Raw genomic sequence first — 24,236 nt, forward strand, 5'->3', positions numbered from 1 at the left:
TCCACCAATTGCTTCCGGGAAGGTGGGGTTTTGGTCGGGTCAAAGTAATGATCGACCCGAATGTTATCCACAAAAATCAATTGGTGATCCCGGGCATTTATTTATATTATATTAATTTTTATCTTTTAAAATAATAAACTAAATATTAATGATTAATGTAAAATACTGAAATGTGACATTTTCCCTAACATCTTTTTCCAACTGTATTTAAACTTTTGATAATTTATAGAGTTAATTTCCAAAACACATGAAAAATATAGTACACGTTCTATACTTACTTTATTCTCGGATTTAAGTGAGAGAAGGTTAATTATAATTGCTAATTTATATTTTTCAATTCACTTTAGCCTATGGGATATGCAATGTTTATAAACGGTAAGCATGAGTGTTATTTTTTACATGCTCACATTTTTTTCTTTTAACAAAAGCTTCACATGTAATAATTCATCCATGATTAGTGTAAAGTTGATATGTGACTCATTATGGATCTCATTATTAAATATTATGAAATTTCTTTGCTTTGTCCATCTTTCTTGCAAATAATATTTGGAAACAACATATGATAAGAATCATCTTCTTTTGAGAATATTTTGTTTTTTTGCTGTTGATGCAAACCATGAATATAGCAAAATATTAAGGAGTGTAAGTTTAATTAAATGAGTTACTTTAGGGTTGAATCATGTATAAATGAAATACATGGAGTTAACGATAATTTTTGACGTAATTTTTGAACTTAACATAAATTCATCTCAAAATAATTAACGAGTTTGAGTTAAAATATTTGATCCATTTAATTAAATAGATCGGATTATAATTAATTGATGCACATAAATCTAAATTAACACCATTTTAATATGTTATAAGGACGCAAATTGTTAGTCCTAAATTGTAATGTTTATATTCTGAGCTATTCTATCTACAAGCAGATTCGCGGATCAATATGTGCACCAATATTTGACGTAGATTATTTTGTCAAATGTTCATTTTCAAATCCGCGCCGTTTCATTAAAGTTTACCTTTTTACCTTAGCATTGATGCGCGTATTGGTCTGCAAATTCACTTACGACCAGATTTTTTCTTATATTCTTATAATGCATATATGTATGAAAATTAATTGAATCCATACAATGCCCTTCATTTGTCCAACCAAATTACCAAATTTCATCTACACAATGAACCTATTTTTTATTTTTTAAAAAAAGACCTAATCTGGTTTAAAACAAAAACATAATCTAGTTATTAAACCCCTCCCCAAACAAATCCCAAATCCAATAAATTTCAGCACTGCGCCAAAAAGTGACACCCTTATAAAACTCAATTAAAATCAGAAGCTTGATCTGTGTTTTAAACTCAGACCCTGTATTTTTCCGTTACATGCAAAGCTAATTCCACTCTCTCTCTCACAGCGAGGAAGAAAGAGAGAGGAGAGAGAGAGAGAGCAAAAATCAAAAGCTACACTCCGCCATTTTTGTGCGACCCATTGTTTCACTTTTACATGCCTTTCGTTTAGTTTACCATGCTACCATTTTGTGTCCCACACACCAGAGGCGTTTCGTCACACTCACTCTCTCTCTAGTGCTCTCTTGCTCAGTTTGACTCTACTTATTCCGGCATTGAGGCTTAATCTAGGGTTTTAGTTTAAACCCCCTAATTTGAAGGACTGTGGGAGTGGAAATCTGTGGTGAGTATTTGTGTTCTGCCTTACATTTTATCTTTTTAGTGTTTGGTTGCTGAGAAAGTGAGGAGACTCAGATGAAAACGAGGGAAAACCGAGGCATTGTGTTTTGGGTTGGTTGTAATTAGTAAACAAAGAAATAAAAGCATAAAAATGTAGTTTTTTTCCCTCTCCTTTGTTTGTTTTGGCTTGTTTTCTTTTGGCGATTGGAAGGTTTATGTCCCATTTTTGGTTTTGTCGGCAGCAGAAAGGAGAATTCAGGTCCTGTCTCTCTGTTTGACCATCACGCTAAAGCCATCTATTTTGTTCCTCCTTTTGGTTTGGACCTAGGGTTTGTGTGCAAAATCACCACTTGACGTTGAAATGAACGGCAAAAGCCAAGTGATTTTGGTCTTCCTTCCATGCATATTACGTGTTCTGGTGTTTGGCTTCCGAGAAAGTGATGGAAAAAAAAATTGACACCTTTACTTCCTTTTTTCTCTGTGGTTGCTGGGTTTTATCTTTTCTTCATTTGTGTTTGTTAGAATGTTTGTTGGCATTTTGCTGCCATTTGTACCAGAGCTTGGGCTTATGGTCCCCCCCCCCCCCCCCCCCCCCCCCCCAAATTTCCTGGGAGGTTATATACATCTTGGGTTTTGCATCCATGCATGTCGGGTTTTCCATGACAAGTATATTTTATTATTCCTTTTTTGGGTTTATTTTATATATGATTTGAAACATGCTCCTTCATGTGAATATTATAAATTTATAAGCTCAATTGCAATGAATAAGCAAAAGAAAAAAAGAAAAAAAAGACCCTCTGTGTGCTTGCTGAAAATAACTACGAAAAGCAAGGAAATGGGATTTATGATATTTTGATTTATCACCATTTGGGACCTTGCTAAACATACACCCACTCCACCACTTACAAGCACAAACATGCATGCAAAATCACAAATACATAGTGGTACACATTCTCCCTTATTATTTTCATATGTGGTTGCCAAGCAAATTGAGGAATGAGGTTAGGCTTTCGTTTTGTGCTAGTTATCAAAATTTCTTTGCTTCTAGTTCATGCAAAGCCCACGAGGCTGTGTTATTTTTTTTAGTAAACTTTATATGTAATCTTGTTTTGCCTATTGAAAGCTAAAATTTTATATGTAAGAGTGCTCCCCTTTTATTAAGGCCTTTCACACCATTGATTAATCATATCTTGTCGGCAATTAATTAGTTTCTTCCTTTTGCAGTACTTTTCAAGGCTTTTTATTTTTTTTGTTGTTGTAACAGATGGAGGAAAATCCCTCTTCAACTATTTTAGACGGCGAGATTATTGGGATCAGATTTGGTTTGGCAACTCATCATGAAATCGTAAGTAGAAGTAGGCTTTTCTCATTTACTTGTTTTGTACTTTCGGCATTACTTTATACGAGGGCTCTTCATGACATTCAATTGATAAGAAACACTTGATAAAATTTGCAGGAAGATTTTCTGTTTTGTTTTGAGGGGCTTGATCTAGAATCTATTTTGAGTAGTTATTTAGGAATGATGACCAATTATCTACCTAGCTAAGCATTGCTTGATGATTGGTAATTTATAGTTGACTATGCTAAACTATTCTCAAAAAGCATCTTTGATTGAGTGCTATGTATTGCCTGCCAAATTCACAAGTCACTATATGATTTTGATGGTAGGATTTGTAGCTTTGAATCTTTAACCCAATAACTAAATAAATTTATGCACTTTTTTGTTTTTACAATGTTTACATTAGTGTACAGCATCGATCAGTGACTGCCCTATTAGCCATGCCAGTCAACTTGCGAATCCCTTTCTTGGTCTGCCTCTTGAATTTGGCAAATGTGAATCTTGTGGTACTTCTGAACCAGGGAAATGTGAAGGTGCGCAAGTGTTGTTATCTTTATTACTACTGTAGGATATGATAATTCAATATATGACTTGCAAATAATCATTCCTTTGTATGTGTTAGTAAGAGCAACACTTGTTTTTCATTTTGTTCCTTTCAGGGCATTTTGGATACATTGAATTACCAATTCCGATCTACCATCCTAGCCATGTTGGTGAACTGAAGAGGATGTTGAGCTTACTTTGTTTGAAGTGCTTAAAGATGAAAAGGAACAAGGTAAGACCTGATTGAGTATTTTCTCCCACTTTATTAAGGCTCCCTTTGATCTCATGCTTTTGTATTCAGATTGGAGACTTAACCTAAATTTTAATTTGTTCTCTGGGTATTTCCACTCTGTTAATGGAGGAAACACAGAGCACTTTTCCGCTAAGAAATGTCTATCAAGAAGCTTGCTTCATAAAAACCATTTTTTGAATTTCCTTCTGTATTATAACATTATATGCTTGGTAAGTAATTACATTATTTTTTTTTTCATCGTCTCGTATAATATCTTCATCACTGTGTCTCCTATGTGTCTTCTCTGTGCATTTGGGTTGGTTTTGTCAAAACATTGCAAAGGCCAACTTGAACCTTGATGCTGCATGATCTTATTTTCAATATCATCGATACCACTCTTGGCTTGGAATTCATGATTCTCTTCCTAGTTATTCTCTCATAAAGAGATTGTTGATGAAAATAATTGGTATACCACTGTGTATATATACTGTGTTTCTTTGATTTTCAACTTTATTACATTGTAAACCAGTTATGATCCACTTTTTATTTTTCTAATCTTACTATTTCTAATCTGTTTTTTATATGCTGGATCTTAATACCATTCAGGTTCCACTAAAGAGTGCTGGTTTGGCAGAAAGATTGTTATCTTCCTGTTGTGAGGTCAGTATAAAATGATCAAACTATATTTTCCTTGTGATTGATGTGCATGATGCCATTCTTAGATTTGTTTTAGGTGTCATTGCGGTGATATTGTGTCTCATAACTCCATAGTTCAATACAAGATGAGTTATCATTTTTCGGATCTAGATGATAGAAATGATTCTGGTTTTGACGGATGAGAATGAATCAATCAATTCCTTGCATCCCTCGAGTGGGAAGCTCATTTTTATATCGAAGTAAAATGAGGTTGCCCTAACTCTATTCACATCATTTTTCAACTGCTGATTGTGGAAGTATTTATGGTGGTAGAAGATATTTCAAGCTTGAGAATATGTGATTAAAGGCTGAAGGTTTTGTTAAGAAGGTCAAACAATGGTGGTTTTCTTATTATTCTCAAGGCACCCCAAGCTTCATTTTGGCCCATAAAATTAAGGCATTGAAAGGGGGTTTAAAGTTTTTGGAATGAATTGACTTTTGGCAATGTAGTTTAGCAAATAAAATTTATTTGACACTTTTTTTTTTTTAAAGTGTATTACGTATAAAAAAAAAATAGCATTGAGAACTATATCCTTAAGATTTCTTTTGAGGATATAGTAAGAACATCTTAAATTTGAGTTAACCCTTAGGGGTTGGCTCAAGTGGTAAGAGCCTTGGTCTTGGTGGTATGCTATCACCAAGTCTAAGGTTCGAACCTTAGATGGAAACAATTTCTAGGGGCTATTGGAGTGAGATATTTTCCCTTAAATTACTTGAGGTGCTCGTGTGGAAAACTCTTTGCCAAGGGCATGTGCACCCTCGGGATTAGCCGTGAATTTGTTTTGGACACTTGGGTGCCAATAAAAAAATATCTTAAAAAATTTAGGCTGCGTTTGGATGTTGAACTGAGTTGAGTTGATATGATAAAATATTGTTAGAATATTATTTTTTAATATTATTATTATCTTGAAATTTGAAAAAGTTGAATTATTTATTATATTTTGTATTGGAATTTGAAAAAGTTGTAATGATAAGTTGAAATGAGTTGAGATGCATTTAGTAACTAAACAAAGCCTTAGTTGTTACTATATCCAAAAAAATAATTAGGATCATAACTTTTTTCCTTGTAGATGTTTCCTTACGTTGTTGCTACTATATCCTTCTTGCAGTTATAGATTTGAGTTGCTAGGATGTTTTTCATGTAGGATTCCATGTAGTTGGGCTTAGGGCTTTGTTGGCTTATGTTGCATATACTTTCATAAACCCCATTATAGCTGTTATTATAAACAAGGTGGGTAAGTGGGGTTTAAATTTATTGTATTGCCTTGTTATTATTTATTTTTATATTCATCTGCAAACTCTGTATCTTGCAAGGGATTGGATATTGTTCTTGATTCTGTCTTCGTCTTCTTGAAATTAGAACTGTCTCCTAAACTTGTAACATTCTTTCTCCATCTTCTAAAGGATTTATAATATTTTCTCTCTCTTTTTTTGTTTCCTTTATGTTTCTCATTTTAGGATTCTCCACAAGTTTCTATCAGAGAGGTAAAAACCACAGATGGTGCTTGTTACTTGGAACTGAAGCTTCCTCAACGGTCACTTCGGGATGGTTCTTGGAACTTTTTGGAAATATATGGTTTTCGCTATGGTGACGATTTGTGTCGTACTTTGCTTCCTTGTGAGGTTTGCTTTCTACTCTTAACCTGTGTTTGCTCTTTGCTATATAGGGAGGCTATTGGAAGATTAGGTTTTTTGGTTAGTTGGCATGAAGGCTCAAATTATTTAAGTTTAATTTGTCTTGTTATCCGCTGTTGTTTTATCTCTCTCTCTCTCTTATTTATGTATGGGGAATATTTTGCTATTCTACTTATAGCTTAGTGCCCTTCCTCTTCTTTTGGCGTTAGAGTAGTTATTTTTTGGTTTTTCCCACACAAACGCGCACACACATCTATAGGTAACTCCATTCTAATCTCAACGGTTTGGTTAAGTGATCAACTCATGTAATTCTTATAATATATCTTGTACTGGTACCATTTTGGATTTGATTGACATTTATATATATTTTTTGATAAGTAAGAGGTAAATTTTATTGATACGAATGGAATAAGCATAACCTATGTACACATGAGATATTCAAAAGAGTGCCTAAATACATTCTAGAGTCCCTAAATTAAAGATAAGAAGTCATGAACATTGTTTCCATTAAGCACAATGGCTGAAACCCAGAGCAATAACGTATACAAAAAAATTTTGAAGCTTCGTCATTGTGCGCTCCCTATCTTCAAAGCACCGTGCATTCCTTTTCGACCAAGTACACCATATAATGCACAACAAAATCATCTTCCATACTGCCACCACCTGGGGGCAGCCTTGAATTTCCTTTCAACAAGCAAGTAAATCAAACACCCTCAATGGAATTACCCAAGCGACATCAACTCTTCTAAAGATCTCATTCGACAACACTCTTGTCACCTCACAATGCAATAGTAAGTGATCCACTGATTCTACATGTTTTTTGCACAAATAACACCAATCCATCACAATGAGTCCCCTCTTTCTAAAGTTGTTAGTGGTCAGAATATTCCCAAGGGCAGTTGTCTATACACCAAAAGCTATTTTGGAAGGCACGCGAGATCTCCAAATACTTTTCCACGGGAAGGGTACATTACCTTGTGATACCAATATTTTGTAATACACCTTGACTGTAAACTTCTTGCTGCCACTAGACCTCCACTGTATCCTATCCCCCTTTGATGTTATACTTCCTATGGAGTATATCAATCTGAAAAATTCTGAAACGGTTTGCAATTCCCAATCATGATTATCCCTATTAAATAGGACATTCCACTGGTGAGAACCATGAGAAAATGCAAGCAGATCTGCCACAAAGCATCCTTGTTAACTGCAATACTATAGAGAGCTGGGAAGACCCTTTCAAAAGCACGCTCTCTGCACCAAACATCATGCCAAAACTTGATTCTGGTACCCTCTTCAACCACAAAACGGATATGATTTTCGAAATATTGCCAACCCTTCCTAATAAATTTCTACAAGCCCACACCATACCCCCCACTACATTGGAGCACCAACCCCCCCCCCCCCCCCCCCCAAACACTTACGTGTCTAAAGTCAATAACTTCCACTATGAATCCCCCTCCTAGTGGTACGTCCATAGCCATTTCCCTTATAGAGCTTTTTTGAAGGTCCTCAAGTTGCGCACTCCCAATCCGCCGATCGAGATTGGGGAGCAGACTTTATTCCAATTAACAAGATGGAATTTTGTTTCCTCTCCCACTCCATCCCACAAGAAAGCCCGAAATAACTTCTCGATCCTATTCGCCACCCCTGCAAACAGCGGAAATAGAGATAAAAAATAGGTCTAAGGTTAGACAAAGTGCTCTTAATCAGTGTGAGTCGACCCCTTTTTGATAAATACAAACGTTTCCATCCAGTCAACCTTTTCTCAACTTTCTCAACAACCCTATCCCAAATAGTTCTAGCTTTAAAGGTTGCCCCAAAGGAAGACCCAAATATTTTATAGGCAAAGAGGACACTCTACAACCTAATAGACTTGCTAGATTGTTGGTTGTAGGCACCACACCCACCGCCACCATCTCAAACTTACCTAGGTTCAACCTAAGCCCCGACACGGCTTCAGAGCATAACAAGAGTGCTCGTAAAGCTTGAATTTGTCTAAGGTCTGCTTCACAAAAGATGAGTGTCATATGCAAATAAGAGATGTGAGATTATGATAGAGTCATTAGTACCATTACCCACCGAAAAACTGGCTAAAAAACCTCATTCAACTGCAGCCTTTGCCATCCTACCCAATGCCTCCATAACAATAACGAAAAGAAAAGGAGACAACGGATCCCCTTGCTGCAATCCACGAGAACTGTTAAAAAATCCAGCTGGGGTGCCATTAATTAAACACTGAGAAGCAGGTGGTAGTAACACAATGTCGAATCCATGAAATCCACCTATCACCAAAGCCACACCTCCCGAGCAAATAAAAGAAAGATTTTCAATTCACATGGTCATATGCTTTTTCCATGTTAAGCTTGCATAGAATGCCTGGTGCTCCCTCTTTCAACCTGAATCAAGTATTAGTCTCTGCAGCACAAATGCATTCTGAGGCTTAGAAATGATTTGTTCCATTACCAAGCTTAGCCAATTAGCAAGAACTTTCGAAATAATCTTGTATAGCCCACTCACCAAGCTTATAGGGCGGAAATCCTCAACTTTCATAGCCCATGTTTCTTCGGTATGAGAGCACTGAACGTCGCATTGAGGCATTTCTCAAACTTTTTGAATGAGTGGAATTCAAGAAAAACCTGCATAACATCACATTTCACGATCTCCCAACAAGCTTAAAAGAATCCCAACGAAAAGCCATTCGGACCCAGTGCTTTGTCTTTAGCCATACTACTAATGACCTTATAAATCTCATCTCTTCAAAAGGTCTTTCCAACTAGCTCGCACTCTGCGAATCAATAGACTAAAAAAAAAAAAAAACTTTGAGCTTTGGCCTCCAGCAGGTCGGCTTCGTGAGAAGGTTCTTATAATAATGCACAATATGGTTCTCTAACTTGGAGGGGGAAGAGAACACTTGATTACCTGAATGGAGTGTCTCAATAGCATTGTTACGCCTATGTGAATTAACCACTTTATGGAAGAACTTCGTACTTTTATCACATTCTTTTAATCAAAGGGCTTTGGATTTTTGTCGCCACGAGGTCTCCTCCATCAACAATTACCTCTCAAGTTCAGTCACAACCAAACTCTTCCTCAACTTCGAGGTTTCTCCTGCCAATTCCCGCCCTTCTAACTCCTGTAGCTCCTCCATTAAGGTAGTCTTCTGTAGGGTTACAACCCGACAACTCGGCTCATGTATGGGCCCGACCCGACCCGCCTCAAGAAAAAGCCAATTCGATATGGGCCGACCTGACCCGAGATTGGAAGTAGGTAATGGGAACCCGAATCGTATACAAACAGATTAAAAAAAACCTTTACAAATCCCACTATCCCTATACAATCCGATCAAAACCTAGCATCAACTAATACAAATAGAGCCCATTTTCTCTAGAATTTATGGATAAATGCACAATCAGGCAAAAATTACAAATCCCACTATCCCTATGCAATCTGATCAAAATCTTAATCTGTATGATCTAGAACATAACAATCATAATTTGAATTTAAAACAAAAAAAAGGGAGAGGAAGAGTAGCAGTGAACCATATCAATTGGTTTTGGGATCTGGCATGGGGAAGAGGCTGGAGTTGGCGTTGTGTGGTGGTGAAAACCCTAAGAAGAGTGAGTTAAGAAGATCGAAGACGACGAAGAGGACAAGGACGATGACGACATCGGACTTGAACTTTAAGAGGGAAGGGTCACGACTCGACTCCTTGAGACTGGTCTCGACGCGGTCCATCTTTTTGGTCTTAGATTTCTTGGCAATCTTGGCGGAGGATTTGGTTTTCATTGTCTTTAGCTTCTTGGCAGCCTTCTCAATTGAGGACCTCGACTTGTAGGAGTTGATGCGATAGATGAGGAGCCAAGAGATAGCCTTGCAGACTATGGCAGTGCAAAACGAAATGGCCACGACGGTGAGGCTGTCGGAGTACTTGAAAAAGGAGAAGATCTGAGGTGAGGCCGTGGGATTAGGTGGTTGTTTGGCAGATAAGAAAGGGCAAGAAAGTGCTTTCTCGAGAGTTCTACAGGGTTCGAATCGTTCGATGACTTGAACTCAGTCTTATATTTCTTATAATATCGATTTTAGCAGGTTCGACCCACAAGTTACTTCAACCCCTTTTTTTGGTCGGGTCGGGTCGGGTTGTATGGACGGGCTGCGTTCTAACTTTTTCTGCATAGGCCAAGTCTTCTGGTTGTCAATGCTGCCAAAAACTTCAAAGTTCCACTTCTTTAAATGTTGCTTTAGAGCCTTAAGCTTACCTGCAAGAATAAAATTGGGAGTATTTGTGAATTGATAAGAAGACCACCAAGAACGAACATTCTCAACGAAACCATCAACTGCTAGCCACATATTTTTAAACATGAAATACCGGTGTCCCCCTTGAATACCTCTACAATCTAATAAAATAGGAAAATGATCTTAGCAAATACGGGGCAACCGCTTCTGACATAGCTCTGGAAAGTGGGCCTCCCGCGAAGGAGAGATGAGAAACCTATCTAGTCTTAACCAACCATGACTATTGGACCATGTGAATTCGCCCCCAACAAGGGGGAGATCCATGAGATTTAAATTAAATATGAACTCAGAGAACTCTTCCATGGCTGAGGAGTTGCGATAATTCCCCGATCGCTCGCTAATTTAATGATATTGAAGTCCCCACCCATACACCACGACACATCCCATAAACAATATAAGCCCGCCAACTCCTCCCATAGCCTTCTCCTATCTCTATCCATGTTAGGCCCATAGATGCCTACATAAGCCCACTCTCTTCCATCTACCACATTTTTAAATAAACTAGCGACCGAGAAAACCCCAACACACTCCTTTATTGCCTCCACCACTCTTTTATCCCACATTAAGAGTACGTCACCTGACTCACCCAATGAAGCCAAATACGACCAACCCACATATGAATACCCTCATAGGCTACAAATGATTCTTCTATTGATGACCCACAATTTTGTTTCTTGAAAACACACCACATCAACATTTCATGTCCGCAATGAGGATTTTATGTGAAGGTGCTTATTGCGATCATTAAGCCTCCACATGTTCCAAGAGAGGATTTTAGGTTTCATGAGCAATGGTGACCCCCCCCCCCCTCCCTTTCAATCTATCCCTTCCGCCACTCTCCTCCTTCGCTTTATAATTAGTAGTACATGTGAGCGTTTTGAGTTCCCTGTCTCTCTTTGTGGCGGACTTCAATTGACCATCTTCAATGGCAACAAGAAGGGCCTAAACTGCTCTTCAAAACCTATACAAGAAACCCCAATGCAAGCTTGTATTTCCTCGACCTTCTTGAACACCCATTTCGAAATGAACCTCTTTGAATTGGGACTAGGAGGGAGCGTGCATAATGGGTTTGGTTTAGCATCCCTCCCCCTTCCCCCCCCAAAAAAAAAAAAATTGAAGCATTCCCCATCGCAGATAACCAACTGTAGATATGATCCATTTGGTACCCCCCACAAAGAACGCCTCTTTCCTCAGGTCCTTGCCCAACTCCATGTGACTACCTTGAGGGCCCACTCCTCCAGTTTTTGGTGAGATTTCTGGTGCTAGGACGTTGTTAGGAGGATCAATGACCTCCGACACTACACTCTGTGACTGCCAAACCGAGTAAAAGGGATAGTCGAGTAATCTCGTAGCCCCTTCTTCTATAACTTCAACCCCTAACAGTCTAGTCAACGGGGTTGTTGTCATAGGTGTGCCGACGACCACCGTCGGGCTAGACTGTGGGGGTTTCGACACGTCGGGGGCTAGGGGAACGTCATTGTTGCTCGATCTCACACCTCTGTGCTCTATGAATACTACCGTCGGCGGCGTAGCATTCGTCGGTGGTTCCATAACCTTTGGCAAGGCCTCTTGACCTTTGCAGACCTGCCGCTCCTAGTTTGACATGTTCGCGAGGCAGCTCCAAGACTCGCGGTTGTTGGAGTACCTCCCTGTACGACCGAGTGTTGGACGTGGCTACTGTCGTCACTGGCGGTAACAAACGAGCAGAACCACCTTCTCTTCCAGCTTCCTTCAATGCCTCTGCTAGCGTCCTCTAGCCCATTCCATCCTTATTCCTTGGTATGAAGATGAAACTCCGGCGACCTCCCCCACCATACTCCACCAGTGCCATGTAAAAGCCTTGGGAGTTAGAACAACACTATGCAATGAAGCCCCTGTCCTCTTCTCGATGAGCAGTGTAAAACTCCTTACTCCCCACCTTCAGACACTCCTCAAAAGCTTTAGCAAACCATCGAACTGTAGCTGGCTCCAAGCTCATTTCTTTCACAACTTTCCATCCTTTCTCAGCTAAAAGCACATTGCGTCCATCCCTTGTCACCCCAAACACCTTGGATTCGACTACAACGCATTTCGTAGAAGGCATTTTCCTTCCAATACAGTCAGAAACACGCCATCAAACGCATGCAACCACCATCGGATGCGGAATGAAGAGCAAGAAGATAGGAGTATTTTGTTTAGTCACGTTGCATCCATCCCTTGAAATTTATATTTTATGCTTATCTATACGTGTATAGCTAATTATTTGTTTAATCACGTTAATATAGTGACATGATCATCTTAATGTCTTTTACTTTATGATTGGCTTACTTTCATTGCATGCTTGCACTAATTCTGTTTGTGGTTTTGGCACATAGGAGTATTTTGCTTGCATTGTAATTATATGCTCAAATCACTGTTATTTGGCTATATCGCTATATTATATTCTTAGGTGGGTAGTCCGGATTATTTTTATGGCATGATTAGGCTATGGGTTGGCTAATGCTTCTGTCAGATTTTTAGGTTTGAGGGGTGGCTTGGCATAATTATCTCGATGGCTGTTTAAGTTAGCTGGACTTTAGAATATATTTTTTTAAGTCCGATCAGATTTATCTCTTCTATGTGGTTTATGTTTTTATTTACGATTTGTTTCAAGGGTACATTTTTCGAAAACTTAAAAACTTCTCTCCGTACACTTTTACAACGGAAAATTTTTCTGGTGAACTTTGCCGGATTTATTCTCCATAAGATTTCTACTGGTTTTCGCTGTGATTTGCTTAAGATAGGTCTTATAAAACACCTATTGATAGAGACGAAGATGTTTGCATTATCATTTGAGGGGGTGCTGTCTAAGCATCATTGAGAGGAGTTGAAAGACCACTAAGGAGATGGTTTTCAGTCAAAGCAGTGCTCGCTGGCTGGCCAACACAGTGGAAAAATGCACCTCATCCGCGGGAAGCAAAACTTTCTACAAGTCGTATCGGGATGGCTGGAAGGCTTTATTTGTACATCGTTGCTCGAATGATTTCGGGCGTCACTTAGAAGTAACTGAATATGGTAGCAGTGGGTGTTGTGGTCCTCTTGTGATCTTGGAAGGAATGGAAGGGGGGGGGGGGGGGGGCTTGGAATACCTCTCAAGAGAAATGAAACATGCTCTGCCTATGTATGGTCAGGCAAAAAAGAAGCTAACGTTGGTACCACCCATGGACAGAGCAACAGACAAGGGAAAGGGGTTGGGGAGGCAGGAAGTATCGTAGGCAGAAGCGGCGATGGGCGGTGCTAGGAAACGAATGGCTGTCTTGGGTGGTACAAACCACTCTTTGGTGCAACTGCAAAAAGAAAAGGACAACAGAGGAAGAACAACAGAGAATGGCCAAGGGACTATACTCTAAAGGGGGGTGGCAGCTTGTCCCACGCTGCTTCAGTAGAAAGGGAGGTGCAGGGGGTCCTTTTTGGTTTGAAAGAAGTTTTTGGCTCTTTAACTAAGGCTGTGGAAGCTCTTACATCAAAATTGGATTTGGTTTCGAACCTGGGCTTGAAATGGGCTGGTAAGAGATCTGGCTCAGAATTGCTAAAACTAAAAAAACACGGCTGAACTTGAGGCCTGACAAAGGGAAAGCTAAGTTAAATACGGGCCTGACTCGTCAAGACCAACCCAAGCTAAAATGGTGTCTTAAAAGGATTGGGCCTTCCTTTGAGAAGGGCTCCACGTCCTCTGATGGGCTGGTTGGTATGCCGGGCCTTCACTGGCAAGGGATCTTGTCACCGGCAAGTCCCGGCCGGCGACGACGGGAGAGCCACTGTCCAGCAGAGAGGCATAGATAGATGTGTTGGCCTTCTCTGAGTCGCATCCAGCCACCACGGCCAATCAAAAAAAAAAAAAAAAGAATATATTTTAAAGTATCCCACCAAATATAGAGTGAATTTCCAATCATCAGTAGTTGAGTCAAATGCTTTGTTTTGTAGAGATTTCAGATCACCGAACAGAAATCATATCATGTTACTCATTAGATTTCAGAAAATGCCGTAGTATTCTGCTATTTTTCTTTTTTTTTTTTTTTGCTTTTCTTTTTGTTGATTGTGGCATCTTCTTGCTATTTGACTTGCTGAAAGTATTTCTGGTACATGTATTGTATTTGACAATAACTAACAGGTGAAGAAAATGCTCAAAAGAATTCCTGAGGAGACTAGGAAGAAGCTTTCTGGAAAAGGGTATTTCCCTCAAGAAGGATATATCCTGAAATACTTACCTGTCCCTCCAAACTGTTTGTCTGTGCCAGAAATTTCTGATGGTGTCAGTGTCATGTCTTCGGTAAGCCAATTAGAAGCAAAGACTAAAGCAAACTTCTTTGTTTTGTTTTTGCTTTATTCCTATTTTATGATTAGATTTAGGATATTAGTCTTTGTATCATGTTTTATTCCAGGATCCTTCTTTGGTGATGCTCAAAAAAGTGCTCAGGCAAGTTGAGATCATCAAGAGTTCAAGATCTGGTACACCAAATTTTGAATCTCATGAAGTTGAAGCTAACGAGTTGCAATCAGCTATAAATCAGTATCTGCAGATTAGGGGTTCTGTAAAAGCATCTCGTGATATAGACTCAAGATTTGGGCTGAGCAAAGAGCCAAATGATTCCACAACAAAAGCATGGCTTGAAAAAATTAGAACATTGTTCATCAGAAAAGGTTCAGGCTTCTCGTCCCGCAGTGTGATTACTGGGGATGCATATAAAAGGGTTGATGAGATTGGGATCCCCTTTGAGATTGCGCAGATGATCACTTTTGAGGAGAAAGTTAATGTTCACAATTTGAAATATTTGCAAGAGCTGGTAGATAATAAGTTGTGCCTAACATATAGAGATGGTTCTTCAGCATATTCGCTGAGGGAGGGTTCAAAGGGGCATACATTTCTGCGACCTGGTCAAGTAGTACACCGACGCATTATGGATGGGGATATGGTTTTCATTAATAGACCGCCAACCACTCACAAGCATTCCTTGCAAGCACTTGCAGTGTATGTTCATGATGACCATACAGTGAAGATAAACCCACTTATTTGTGGCCCATTGAGTGCTGATTTTGATGGTGACTGTGTGCATCTCTTCTATCCTCAATCTCTTGCTGCAAAAGCAGAAGTTTTGGAACTTTTCTCTGTGGATAAGCAGTTGCTTAGCTCTCACAGTGGTAAAATCAACTTGCAACTGGCCACTGACTCATTGCTGTCCCTAAAGACAATGTTTAAGACATACTTCTTGGACAGATCAGCAGCTCAGCAATTGGCTATGTTTGCTTCATCTTCATTGCCACGGCCTGCTTTGTTGAAGGTTCATTCTGCTGCCCCTTATTGGACTGCTTTGCAGATATTACAGACTGCTTTGCCTGCATGCTTTGACTGTTGTGGGGAAACATACCTGATTAGTCAGAGTGATGTTTTGAAAATTGACTTCAATGGTGATGTTATATCGACTGTGGTTAATGAAATTGTGACATCAATTTTCTTTGAGAAGGGTCCTGAAGAGGTTTTAAAATTCTTCAATACCTTACAGCCTTTGTTGATGGAAAATATATTCGCGGAAGGTTTTAGTGTTGGCTTAAATGACTTTTCCATAAACAGGGAGGACATACAAAATATTCAGAAGAATATTCAGTCTATTTCTCCTTTGCTGTATCACCTAAGAGAAACATATAATGAGCTGGTGGAGTTGCAATTGGAGAATCGCATCAAAGATGTGAAAGTGCCAGTTACAAATTTTATTTTGAAGTCTGCATTGGGTGATTTAATGGACTCCAAAAATGATTCTGCCATTAACAAGGTAGTTCAACAAATTGGCTTCCTGGGCCTGCAACTTTCTGATAAGGGAAAATTTTATTCTAAGACCTTAGTTGAAGACGTGGCTGCACTTTTTCGTTGTAAATATTCTTCTGGAGTTGATTACCCTTCTGCAGAGTATGGATTAATTCAAAATTGTTTTTTTCATGGGTTAGATCCCTATGAGGAGATTGTTCATTCAATATCTACGAGAGAAGTAATGGTCCGCTCATCGAGAGGATTGTCTGAACCTGGTACTTTATTTAAGAACTTAATGGCCATCCTTCGAGATGTTGTTATTTGTTACGATGGCACCGTCAGAAATGTTAGCAGCAATTCCATAATCCAATTTGATTATGGGGTAAAGGCGAGAGGTAAGCCCAACAACTTATTTCCTGCTGGTGAACCTGTTGGCGTCTTAGCTGCAACAGCAATGTCAAATCCTGCATACAAGGCAGTTCTTGATTCTTCTCCAAGCAGTAATTCCTCATGGGAGCTGATGAAGGTATTCAATTCTTGGCTAGTTTACATGAGATTCTTCCACATTAAATGCATAGGTGTGTCTAATATTTGTATATATGTTTTGTATTTTGTATTTTTCAGGAAATACTGCTTTGCAAGGTCATTTTTAAGAATGAACTTATGGATCGCCGTGTAGTATTATATTTGAATGAATGTGGCTGTGGGAGAAAGTGTTGCCGTGAAAAAGCAGCATATTTAGTAAAGAATCAATTGAAGAAAGTCAGCCTTAAAGATACTGCGGTTGAGTTTCTGATTGAGTATGTTTGCCACTTCAACTGTACTTTCTGTTACTTGTACCTCTTCTCAAATTTTTTTTTTTTTGACAATCTCACCAAGGTTGTGTATCTAGGGTTTATTCATTTAGATGTTAGTGGTTAACAGTACCAGGTATCCTGAGTAACAGTAATGGGCTTTAATACCTTGGCTTGGGTGGCATTTCCCGATTATTGTATATGTTATTTTCTCTAAATCATTGAAGCCTTGATATGGTCATTTTTTTCCCTATTGATCATCTTTACCTATTCTTTTCTAACTACTTTTCTAGTGGAAAGAAGTTTTTGTAGCTTGCTTTGGTCTATAAAATTCTTCACCTGTGCATGGTACATAATAATTGCTTTGACTGTAAACAAGAGATCCTGACAAGTATGGTATATAATCATTTATTCCACTGTGGAGCTTTGTATAAACTGGTTACTCAATTCTGTATACAAAGAAAAATGCTAGAGACACTCATCCTTTGAGAGATGTGAGATGGAAGACTGTGCTTGCTAATTGTCTTTGTGGTTAAATGCCAGTGAGAACAGAGGGAGAAATTGCTAGTTCACGATCGTGTCTACCACAGATCCCATGTTATTTTATGTACTTTTTCTCTTCTATATACTTTCATGCTCTTTTTACTATGATACCCTTTTTATTACCAGCGTACAACAGGCTCTCTCCTATTATCTCTAACAATGTTTCAAAGATACATCGCAATTTTGTCCATGATAATGAACTTATCAAAAAAAATTTTGTCCATGATAATATGTCATACTCCTGTTTATTTATGTTTACTTCTATCGTCTTTTCAATGTAATTTTCATTCCATTGGTCAGAAATATCAGGTAATAATGTGCACCGATGTTATATTCAAAGTTCTAATATCATGCTTCTTACACGCAGATATAAAGACCAGCAAAATGTAGCAGAAAGTTCTGAAATTGATGCAGGCCTAGTTGGTCATGTTCATCTAAATGAGGTTGGTACATGTGTATATGTTTAATTTCAATATTTGAGCTATATTTTACAGATGGAATGCTGTTGCTTGCTGCTTAGGGATTATCATTCTTGAGTAACTGAATCTTTGTTGAACAGATGCTGTTGGGAGAGATGAACACCAGTATGCATGATGTTCTTCAAAAGTGCCAAGAGACTCTTAGTTTGTTCCGAAAGAAGAAGAAAGTTAGCCATGTTTTTAAAAAAACGATTCTGTCTATCAGGTTAGTTTAGTTTGACTTGTAATTGAATGATATATTTTGTTATCATACGATCATCAGTATAATTTCCAAACCCCTCAAATAATTAACATATGCCCCAAAAAAGTATTTTAATTTTCAGTGGGGGAAATCTGCGCCCATTCATTGTAATGTGGCTCTGCCACTTAGCGATTGGCAACTTCTTTGGTGAGAGGAAGGACGCAACACATGGTATCCCTACCTTTTGGGAAACCTGGACCAAGTAATCCTGATGCCACTCTCCCTATGGGATTCATTAATCCTAGTCTGAATCCCATGCAATAAATGGAATTTATCCTTTTAATGCAACCTTTAATATTATTTAATTCTTGAGGACTTCCAACTTCACCACTATGGTTTTAACTAATTGTATCAAAGACCTATGTTCAGACTTTTGAGGTGTCTGCAATTACTCTGGCATACTATCGGCGTGACTGGACATTTTTTAGTGGCACATGGCTTTGTCTTGGTGATTTCAGCTTACATTTTCAAACTCAAGACGAGCTGGGAGGCAAACCCATAAATCCCTCCTACTCTAAGGAGTCTTGCACTATTGTCCTATTAGGGCCCTTTGCACCAGTATAATTATTTATTTATTTTGGTTACGATATACTTTTTGTTGTCCTTCAGTTGAATAATTCTCTAGAAAACGAGGACTAGAGGACTTTTCTTTTCCTTTATCAAGTTTTCACAAATTTTGGAATTAGCTTGGTCTTATCTGCACTATTTGTAGTGATTTTCCTCCTTCTCACTCCACCTTTTTATTGCTATTTAGCACTACACTAAATCTGTAAAAGTGAAAGTTACCTTTGGCTTTATGCATCTTTCTTGCCAGTGAATGTTGCTCTTTCCAGCAATGTGGTGCAAATAGAAGCTCTGGTATCCCATGTTTGATGTTTTCTTGGCCAGACACAAGTGATATTTATTTGGAGAGGACTGCAAATATCCTTGCGGACATTATTTGCCCTGTTCTTTTAGAAACCATCATTAAAGGTATGATATTTATTCTAAATTTTTTATTATTCTGCTATGTACCTGTGTGTGAGCCAGATACGTTCAGTAATTTTACTTTACCTGAGGCGCACTTGTGGGAAACTCCTTTCCAATTGCCTGTGGACCCCATGGATTAGTTAGGACTTATGTTCTGGACACCTGGTGCTAATAAAAAAAAATTGTCATTGCTAGGGTCAGGTGCATGCTATTTGTGTGTTCTATCCATTTTAATGGCACCTTCTCTTGTTTTTGTTTTAAATCCAGCTGCTATTATTCATTGATATGCTACCTGTGTACTCGAGCTTTGCCTATTTCTATGAATAAAATTTCTTGATTACCTATAAAAAAAAAAAATTATTCATTGATATGGTTTTTCTATTCTGCCAATTTGCAGCAACCGTATGATGAATGGCAACGTTTATAATTGAATTTTCTTGTGGGTGATTTTATCACAAAAATGAGAGGATACTGTTTATTGTCCATTTTTCATAAAGTTGATGTCATCTTATATCAAACTCAATGCTTTTAATGATCTGCTGTGTGGTTGACTAAGGCTTCGTTTGTTTTCAGGAAACTTCTCAATCTTATCTCATCTAATTGTTACAACTTTCTCAAATTTCCATACAAAATAAAATAAAAAATTCAACTTTTTCAAATCTCAAAACAAAAATAATATTAAAAAAATATATTCTAACAATATTTTATTTAACTTGCAATTTTTATCTCAATTCATCTCATCTCATCTCATCTGTGAAAACAAACGAGGCGTAAGTTTACATAATCTTATGTAATGTTGCTAATGTTCTGAGGGTGATGTTTATGTATTAATTTGTTTTCCACCACAATGTGACAAGTAATATTCCACACTGATATTTTGGTCCTAAGCAATGGGGACACTGCTTATTTCACCAAGAAGTATAGAATTTTGAAGTAACTTGTATTACCCAGCCTTTTATTTTTTGTAGGCATATCGTTGAATAAACTTTTGAACCGCTTTTCACTTTCCTTAATTTGAATGCTGTAAGTTGGCTCTTTAGTTTGGGAGTGATTTTCTGAAACACAAAATGTACAGTTTTATTCGTTTTTTAAATGTTACACTTTTATTCATGTTTCTAGAATGTTTCCCATATACATGGGCCATGCATATTTTGTATCATCGATAAAATTCTTATTTACTGATATAAGAAATTTGTGTTTCTAGAATATTTTTATGTTCCCTCATGTGAAAATGGCCTTCATATGTTTGACCCTACATCCTAAGTTTCACTAACTAGGTGGCATCTTGGGTAAGTAGAACGGGTGTTACACTAAATTTTTGAGTTTATCCAAGCTCTATTAAGCTCATAATCTTTTCAATAGTTTTCATACTTTTTTTTTGTCACATTGCTGGTTTCTGTACACTTTCTGGTTATTTTATTTTATTTTAAACTCTTCTGCTTTTCCTTTGTTAGCATCCTTATGATATGTTTCCTTTTAGTCAGTGTACATGTAATGGATTAGGCAGTTGAAAGGAAGAATAATTGATGTGTGGTCAATTCTTAGGGAAGGATGGCTTCAGAAAGTGTGACTCAAGATTCTAAAATACTCCACTGTTTTAGTGGTCATGTAACCTATATCTTTTGATATGTTTTGAATGTCAAAGAATCTGGTAGTTGAAATGCTCTCTTCCTCTTCAATTGTGCAGGTGACCCTCGAGTTTGCTCAGCAAACATAATATGGATCAATCCAGGTACGACAACTTGGATAAGAAACCCTTGCAAGTCTGAAAAGGGTGAATTAGCACTGGACATTGTTCTGGAGAAATCAGCTGTGAAGCAAAGTGGTGATGCTTGGAGGATTGTATTAGACTGTTGTCTTCCTGTTCTTCATTTAATTGACACCAGGCGTTCCATACCATATGCAATAAAGCAGCTTCAAGAATTGCTAGGGATTTCTTGTGCTTTTGATCAAGCTGTTCAGGTACCTCCCTCTCCCTCTTCTTTCCCTTACCAATGAATTTCATGTGTTCACATATTGGTTTTCAGCAAACTCTGAATAATCATCTCTTACTGTACGTTCTTCTATCTCCTCCTCACTCTCTGCATATTCTGTTTGCCTTTAAAAAGAAGGGTGTATTACTACTCACTTGGAATAGAACACATGCTATTATCAAGAAGCATTATTTATCTCCAGTATCAACTAAGGAAGAACCAATACGATATAGGATAGGTACTACTCAATACGGATACGGTTTACTACAATCCGTAGTAACCCTAGACTTGTGGCAAACCCTAAGGGGCATAAAATGCATATAAGTATTACAAAACTGATTTGAAGCTCCCATGTACTTGGGCTTTGCCTACTTCTCTCATCAATAAAATTCTTCCTTACTGACTACAGAAAAAAAAAAAAAAAACAAACTGATTTGAAGCCATGAATAGATTCTTTTTTGGTGTCCTCTATTATTGCAACAAAACATCGGGAACTTGAAGAATCAATGTGTTTCTATTTCTAGCCTTCTACCGACCACCTATGCAAAGGGTTTCCACCTTCATTTGGTCGTGCTATTATGATGTAACATGCAGTTGTCTCGAGTCAGTGGGATATGTCGTTACTTTACCCAAACCATGAAGCTTTATTTTGCCTTCACATGTAAATGCAACAGGATTGGTCATCTAATTTGACTTTCACAATGAGTCTTATTGCAGCTATCTCCCTCAATAGTGATGAAGAGGAGTCTCCTAGGCATCTACATTGTATATTTCCTCTTAAGAGCATGAAGTGCAAATTCTGGTCCTTTATAGTAGCGGATTAATATAATGTCCCTCACCATTGTTGCTTTTCAACATTATCTTGAAATAAATCCTTCAGTCTTTTGGAGAGCTCTTGCTCTCTAGTAGTTGGTCTTAGCACTGACTGTCTTTGCATTCAAACTTATTAACTGGCCTTGCTTTATTGTATCAGAAACTTGTATCAATCATCTTCTGTTCTTTCAGGTCATCCATTTCATTAGTTTGTTGGCTACTTTTCATTTCTTGTGTAATGCATTTTTGCATGATTCAAAATCTGTCTGATTCATGCTTCTCGTAGTGTTCAAATGGTTTGTACTGTGCCTACAAACAGAACCCCTCCCATTATTCATGCCTTTCTGATGCTTGATGGAAGATTCTGTGCAGTTTTTTTAGACATGGACCTTTTACATTTCTAAATATTTCTTAAATTGGGTTGATTGTTTTGTCTGACTTGTCAACCCTCTCTTCCCGGTTTACATGATGCACCCCATCATAGTCTGGCACATCAGTTCTCTAAAGGAAAAGGGAAAGTATTGTTGCAAATGCTTGAATTACACGACATAATAGATCTGTCATCTTGATTTCAAATCTTCAATTCTTAGTACTCTTTTTTTTTTTTTTTTTTGCCTAGCTTAAGAGTGAGGACTTAATGCTGTGGCTCTTTTTGCAGCGCCTTGCAACATCAGTGACAATGGTGGCAAAAGGTGTTCTCAAAGAGCATCTCATTCTCTTGGCAAATAGCATGACATGTGCTGGAAATTTGGTTGGCTTCAATTCTGGTGGTTATAAAGCTTTGTCTCGCTCATTTAATGTCCAAGCACCATTTGCGGAAGCGACACTTTTTGTAAGTAATATGAGGCTTGTCTATGATTCTCTTATGTCATTCTAATGCTTAGGATTGTCAAAATTGGGATCTTACTCATGATCAATTCATATCTGGAGTAGATCATTGAAATGATCTAAAATAAAAATATATAGGTCTACAGAAAGGAATTCTAGAAATATGATAAAAAAAACTTGAAACACGACTGAAAAGCTAGAGGTTAGTATTATAGAGTATCTCTCAGAAGATAAAGCCCTCACAAGGTATGATTTTTTGCAAAAAATAATTAGAAAAAAAAATCCTTGCAAAAGGCGCAAAAATTGGTATCCAAGATAAAAATGTTTGCCCACATGGGGGAAAAATACATCATGTTCACAACAGTAATCATATGAGAAGATCCATTAATTTCAGCCATTTTCTAATTCGTGTATGAGGTGGGTAAAAAAATCTGCAAATTTCAACTGAGAAAGAGACAATGCCTCTGGTGATCTGATTTTACCTTCCCTACTTAGCATTGAAAAATGTGGCCAAGTGTCCTTGCTGGATGAAGCTGGAGTTGGTAAAGGGATAATTACCTGAAATATACGTTATGGGTTGCATCCCCTGTTCTTTTCAAATTGGTTTTACTTTGGACATTACCCCCAAATGCGAATGACAACCCCATTTCAAGAAACAGCCCAACTTTCTTAAAATATTTAAATTGGTGGGCTCCTATTTCAAGAAAACTGCCTAATCTTTGAGAACTGCAACAGGACGCTGGAGGCGTTCAAAACTTATTTAAAAAAAAGAGTTCAAAGCTTTCTTTATCAATGCTGTTTTCCTTTGGACAGCCTTGGTAGATTTTATTGGATTAAACTTTCATACTTAAAAAAAATGGGTTAAACTTTCATGATTTTCGTGCATCTTTTTCTCCTATTAGCTGGGGGCCACTCTTGTACACATCCTGTGTACTTGGTTGTTTTTTATTCTGATATCAGCTATGCCTACCACTGATTTAAGAACCTGATTTTAAAATTTAATGTTTTCTATTCTGATATCAGCTATGCCTACCACTGATTTTTGAAGCAGTCTGTATTGATTTTTAAGGTTGGACCATAAAACCATACTACTTTACAATCTAAACTGGGATTTGGAAACCAATAGAGTAGTTGGAAAATTTTATTGTAGTAATGTTTCCCTGTCAGATAAACTGTCCCAGGTTCTCATTTCACCTTGCCACTTTATGTGGTTTCAGACACCAAGAAATTGTTTTGAGAGATCTGCTGAAAAGCGACATGTGGATTCTCTATCGAGCATAGTTGCATCTTGTTCCTGGGGAAAACACGTGGCAGTGGGTACAGGATCTAGATTTGATGTCCTTTGGGACACAAGGCAGGTAAATATGATATAAGAGTTTTTTTTTTTTCAAGTCAGTACAAAATATTATCAATAGGT

The 24,236-nt window shown here is 37.9% G+C and overlaps 1 protein-coding gene across 2 annotated transcripts in view; it reads left to right on the top strand.

Annotated features, from left to right (window-relative positions):
• The first annotated feature begins 1,274 nt into the window (after window positions 1–1,274).
• LOC121239385 (DNA-directed RNA polymerase V subunit 1) overlaps window positions 1,275–24,236 on the top strand; it is a 28,010-nt gene continuing 5,048 nt past the window's right edge. The window contains exons 1-15 of one of the 2 annotated variants that reach the window (XM_041136638.1): window positions 1,275–1,681; window positions 2,942–3,022; window positions 3,423–3,549; window positions 3,676–3,791; window positions 4,398–4,451; window positions 5,946–6,110; window positions 14,548–14,706; window positions 14,819–16,705; window positions 16,804–16,979; window positions 17,884–17,959; window positions 18,076–18,200; window positions 19,051–19,208; window positions 20,893–21,167; window positions 22,650–22,823; window positions 24,037–24,177. In XM_041136638.1, the coding sequence (XP_040992572.1) occupies window positions 2,942–3,022; window positions 3,423–3,549; window positions 3,676–3,791; window positions 4,398–4,451; window positions 5,946–6,110; window positions 14,548–14,706; window positions 14,819–16,705; window positions 16,804–16,979; window positions 17,884–17,959; window positions 18,076–18,200; window positions 19,051–19,208; window positions 20,893–21,167; window positions 22,650–22,823; window positions 24,037–24,177 (3,714 nt within the window). In that variant the 5' untranslated portion in view covers window positions 1,275–1,681. The remainder of the gene's footprint in view (window positions 1,682–2,941; window positions 3,023–3,422; window positions 3,550–3,675; window positions 3,792–4,397; window positions 4,452–5,945; window positions 6,111–14,547; window positions 14,707–14,818; window positions 16,706–16,803; window positions 16,980–17,883; window positions 17,960–18,075; window positions 18,201–19,050; window positions 19,209–20,892; window positions 21,168–22,649; window positions 22,824–24,036; window positions 24,178–24,236) is intronic. The other variant, XM_041136639.1, reaches the window with a different exon arrangement.

This window comes from Juglans microcarpa x Juglans regia, chromosome 7D (genome assembly GCF_004785595.1).
Source record: "Juglans microcarpa x Juglans regia isolate MS1-56 chromosome 7D, Jm3101_v1.0, whole genome shotgun sequence".
In the NCBI taxonomy this organism is placed as follows: Eukaryota; Viridiplantae; Streptophyta; class Magnoliopsida; order Fagales; family Juglandaceae; genus Juglans; species Juglans microcarpa x Juglans regia.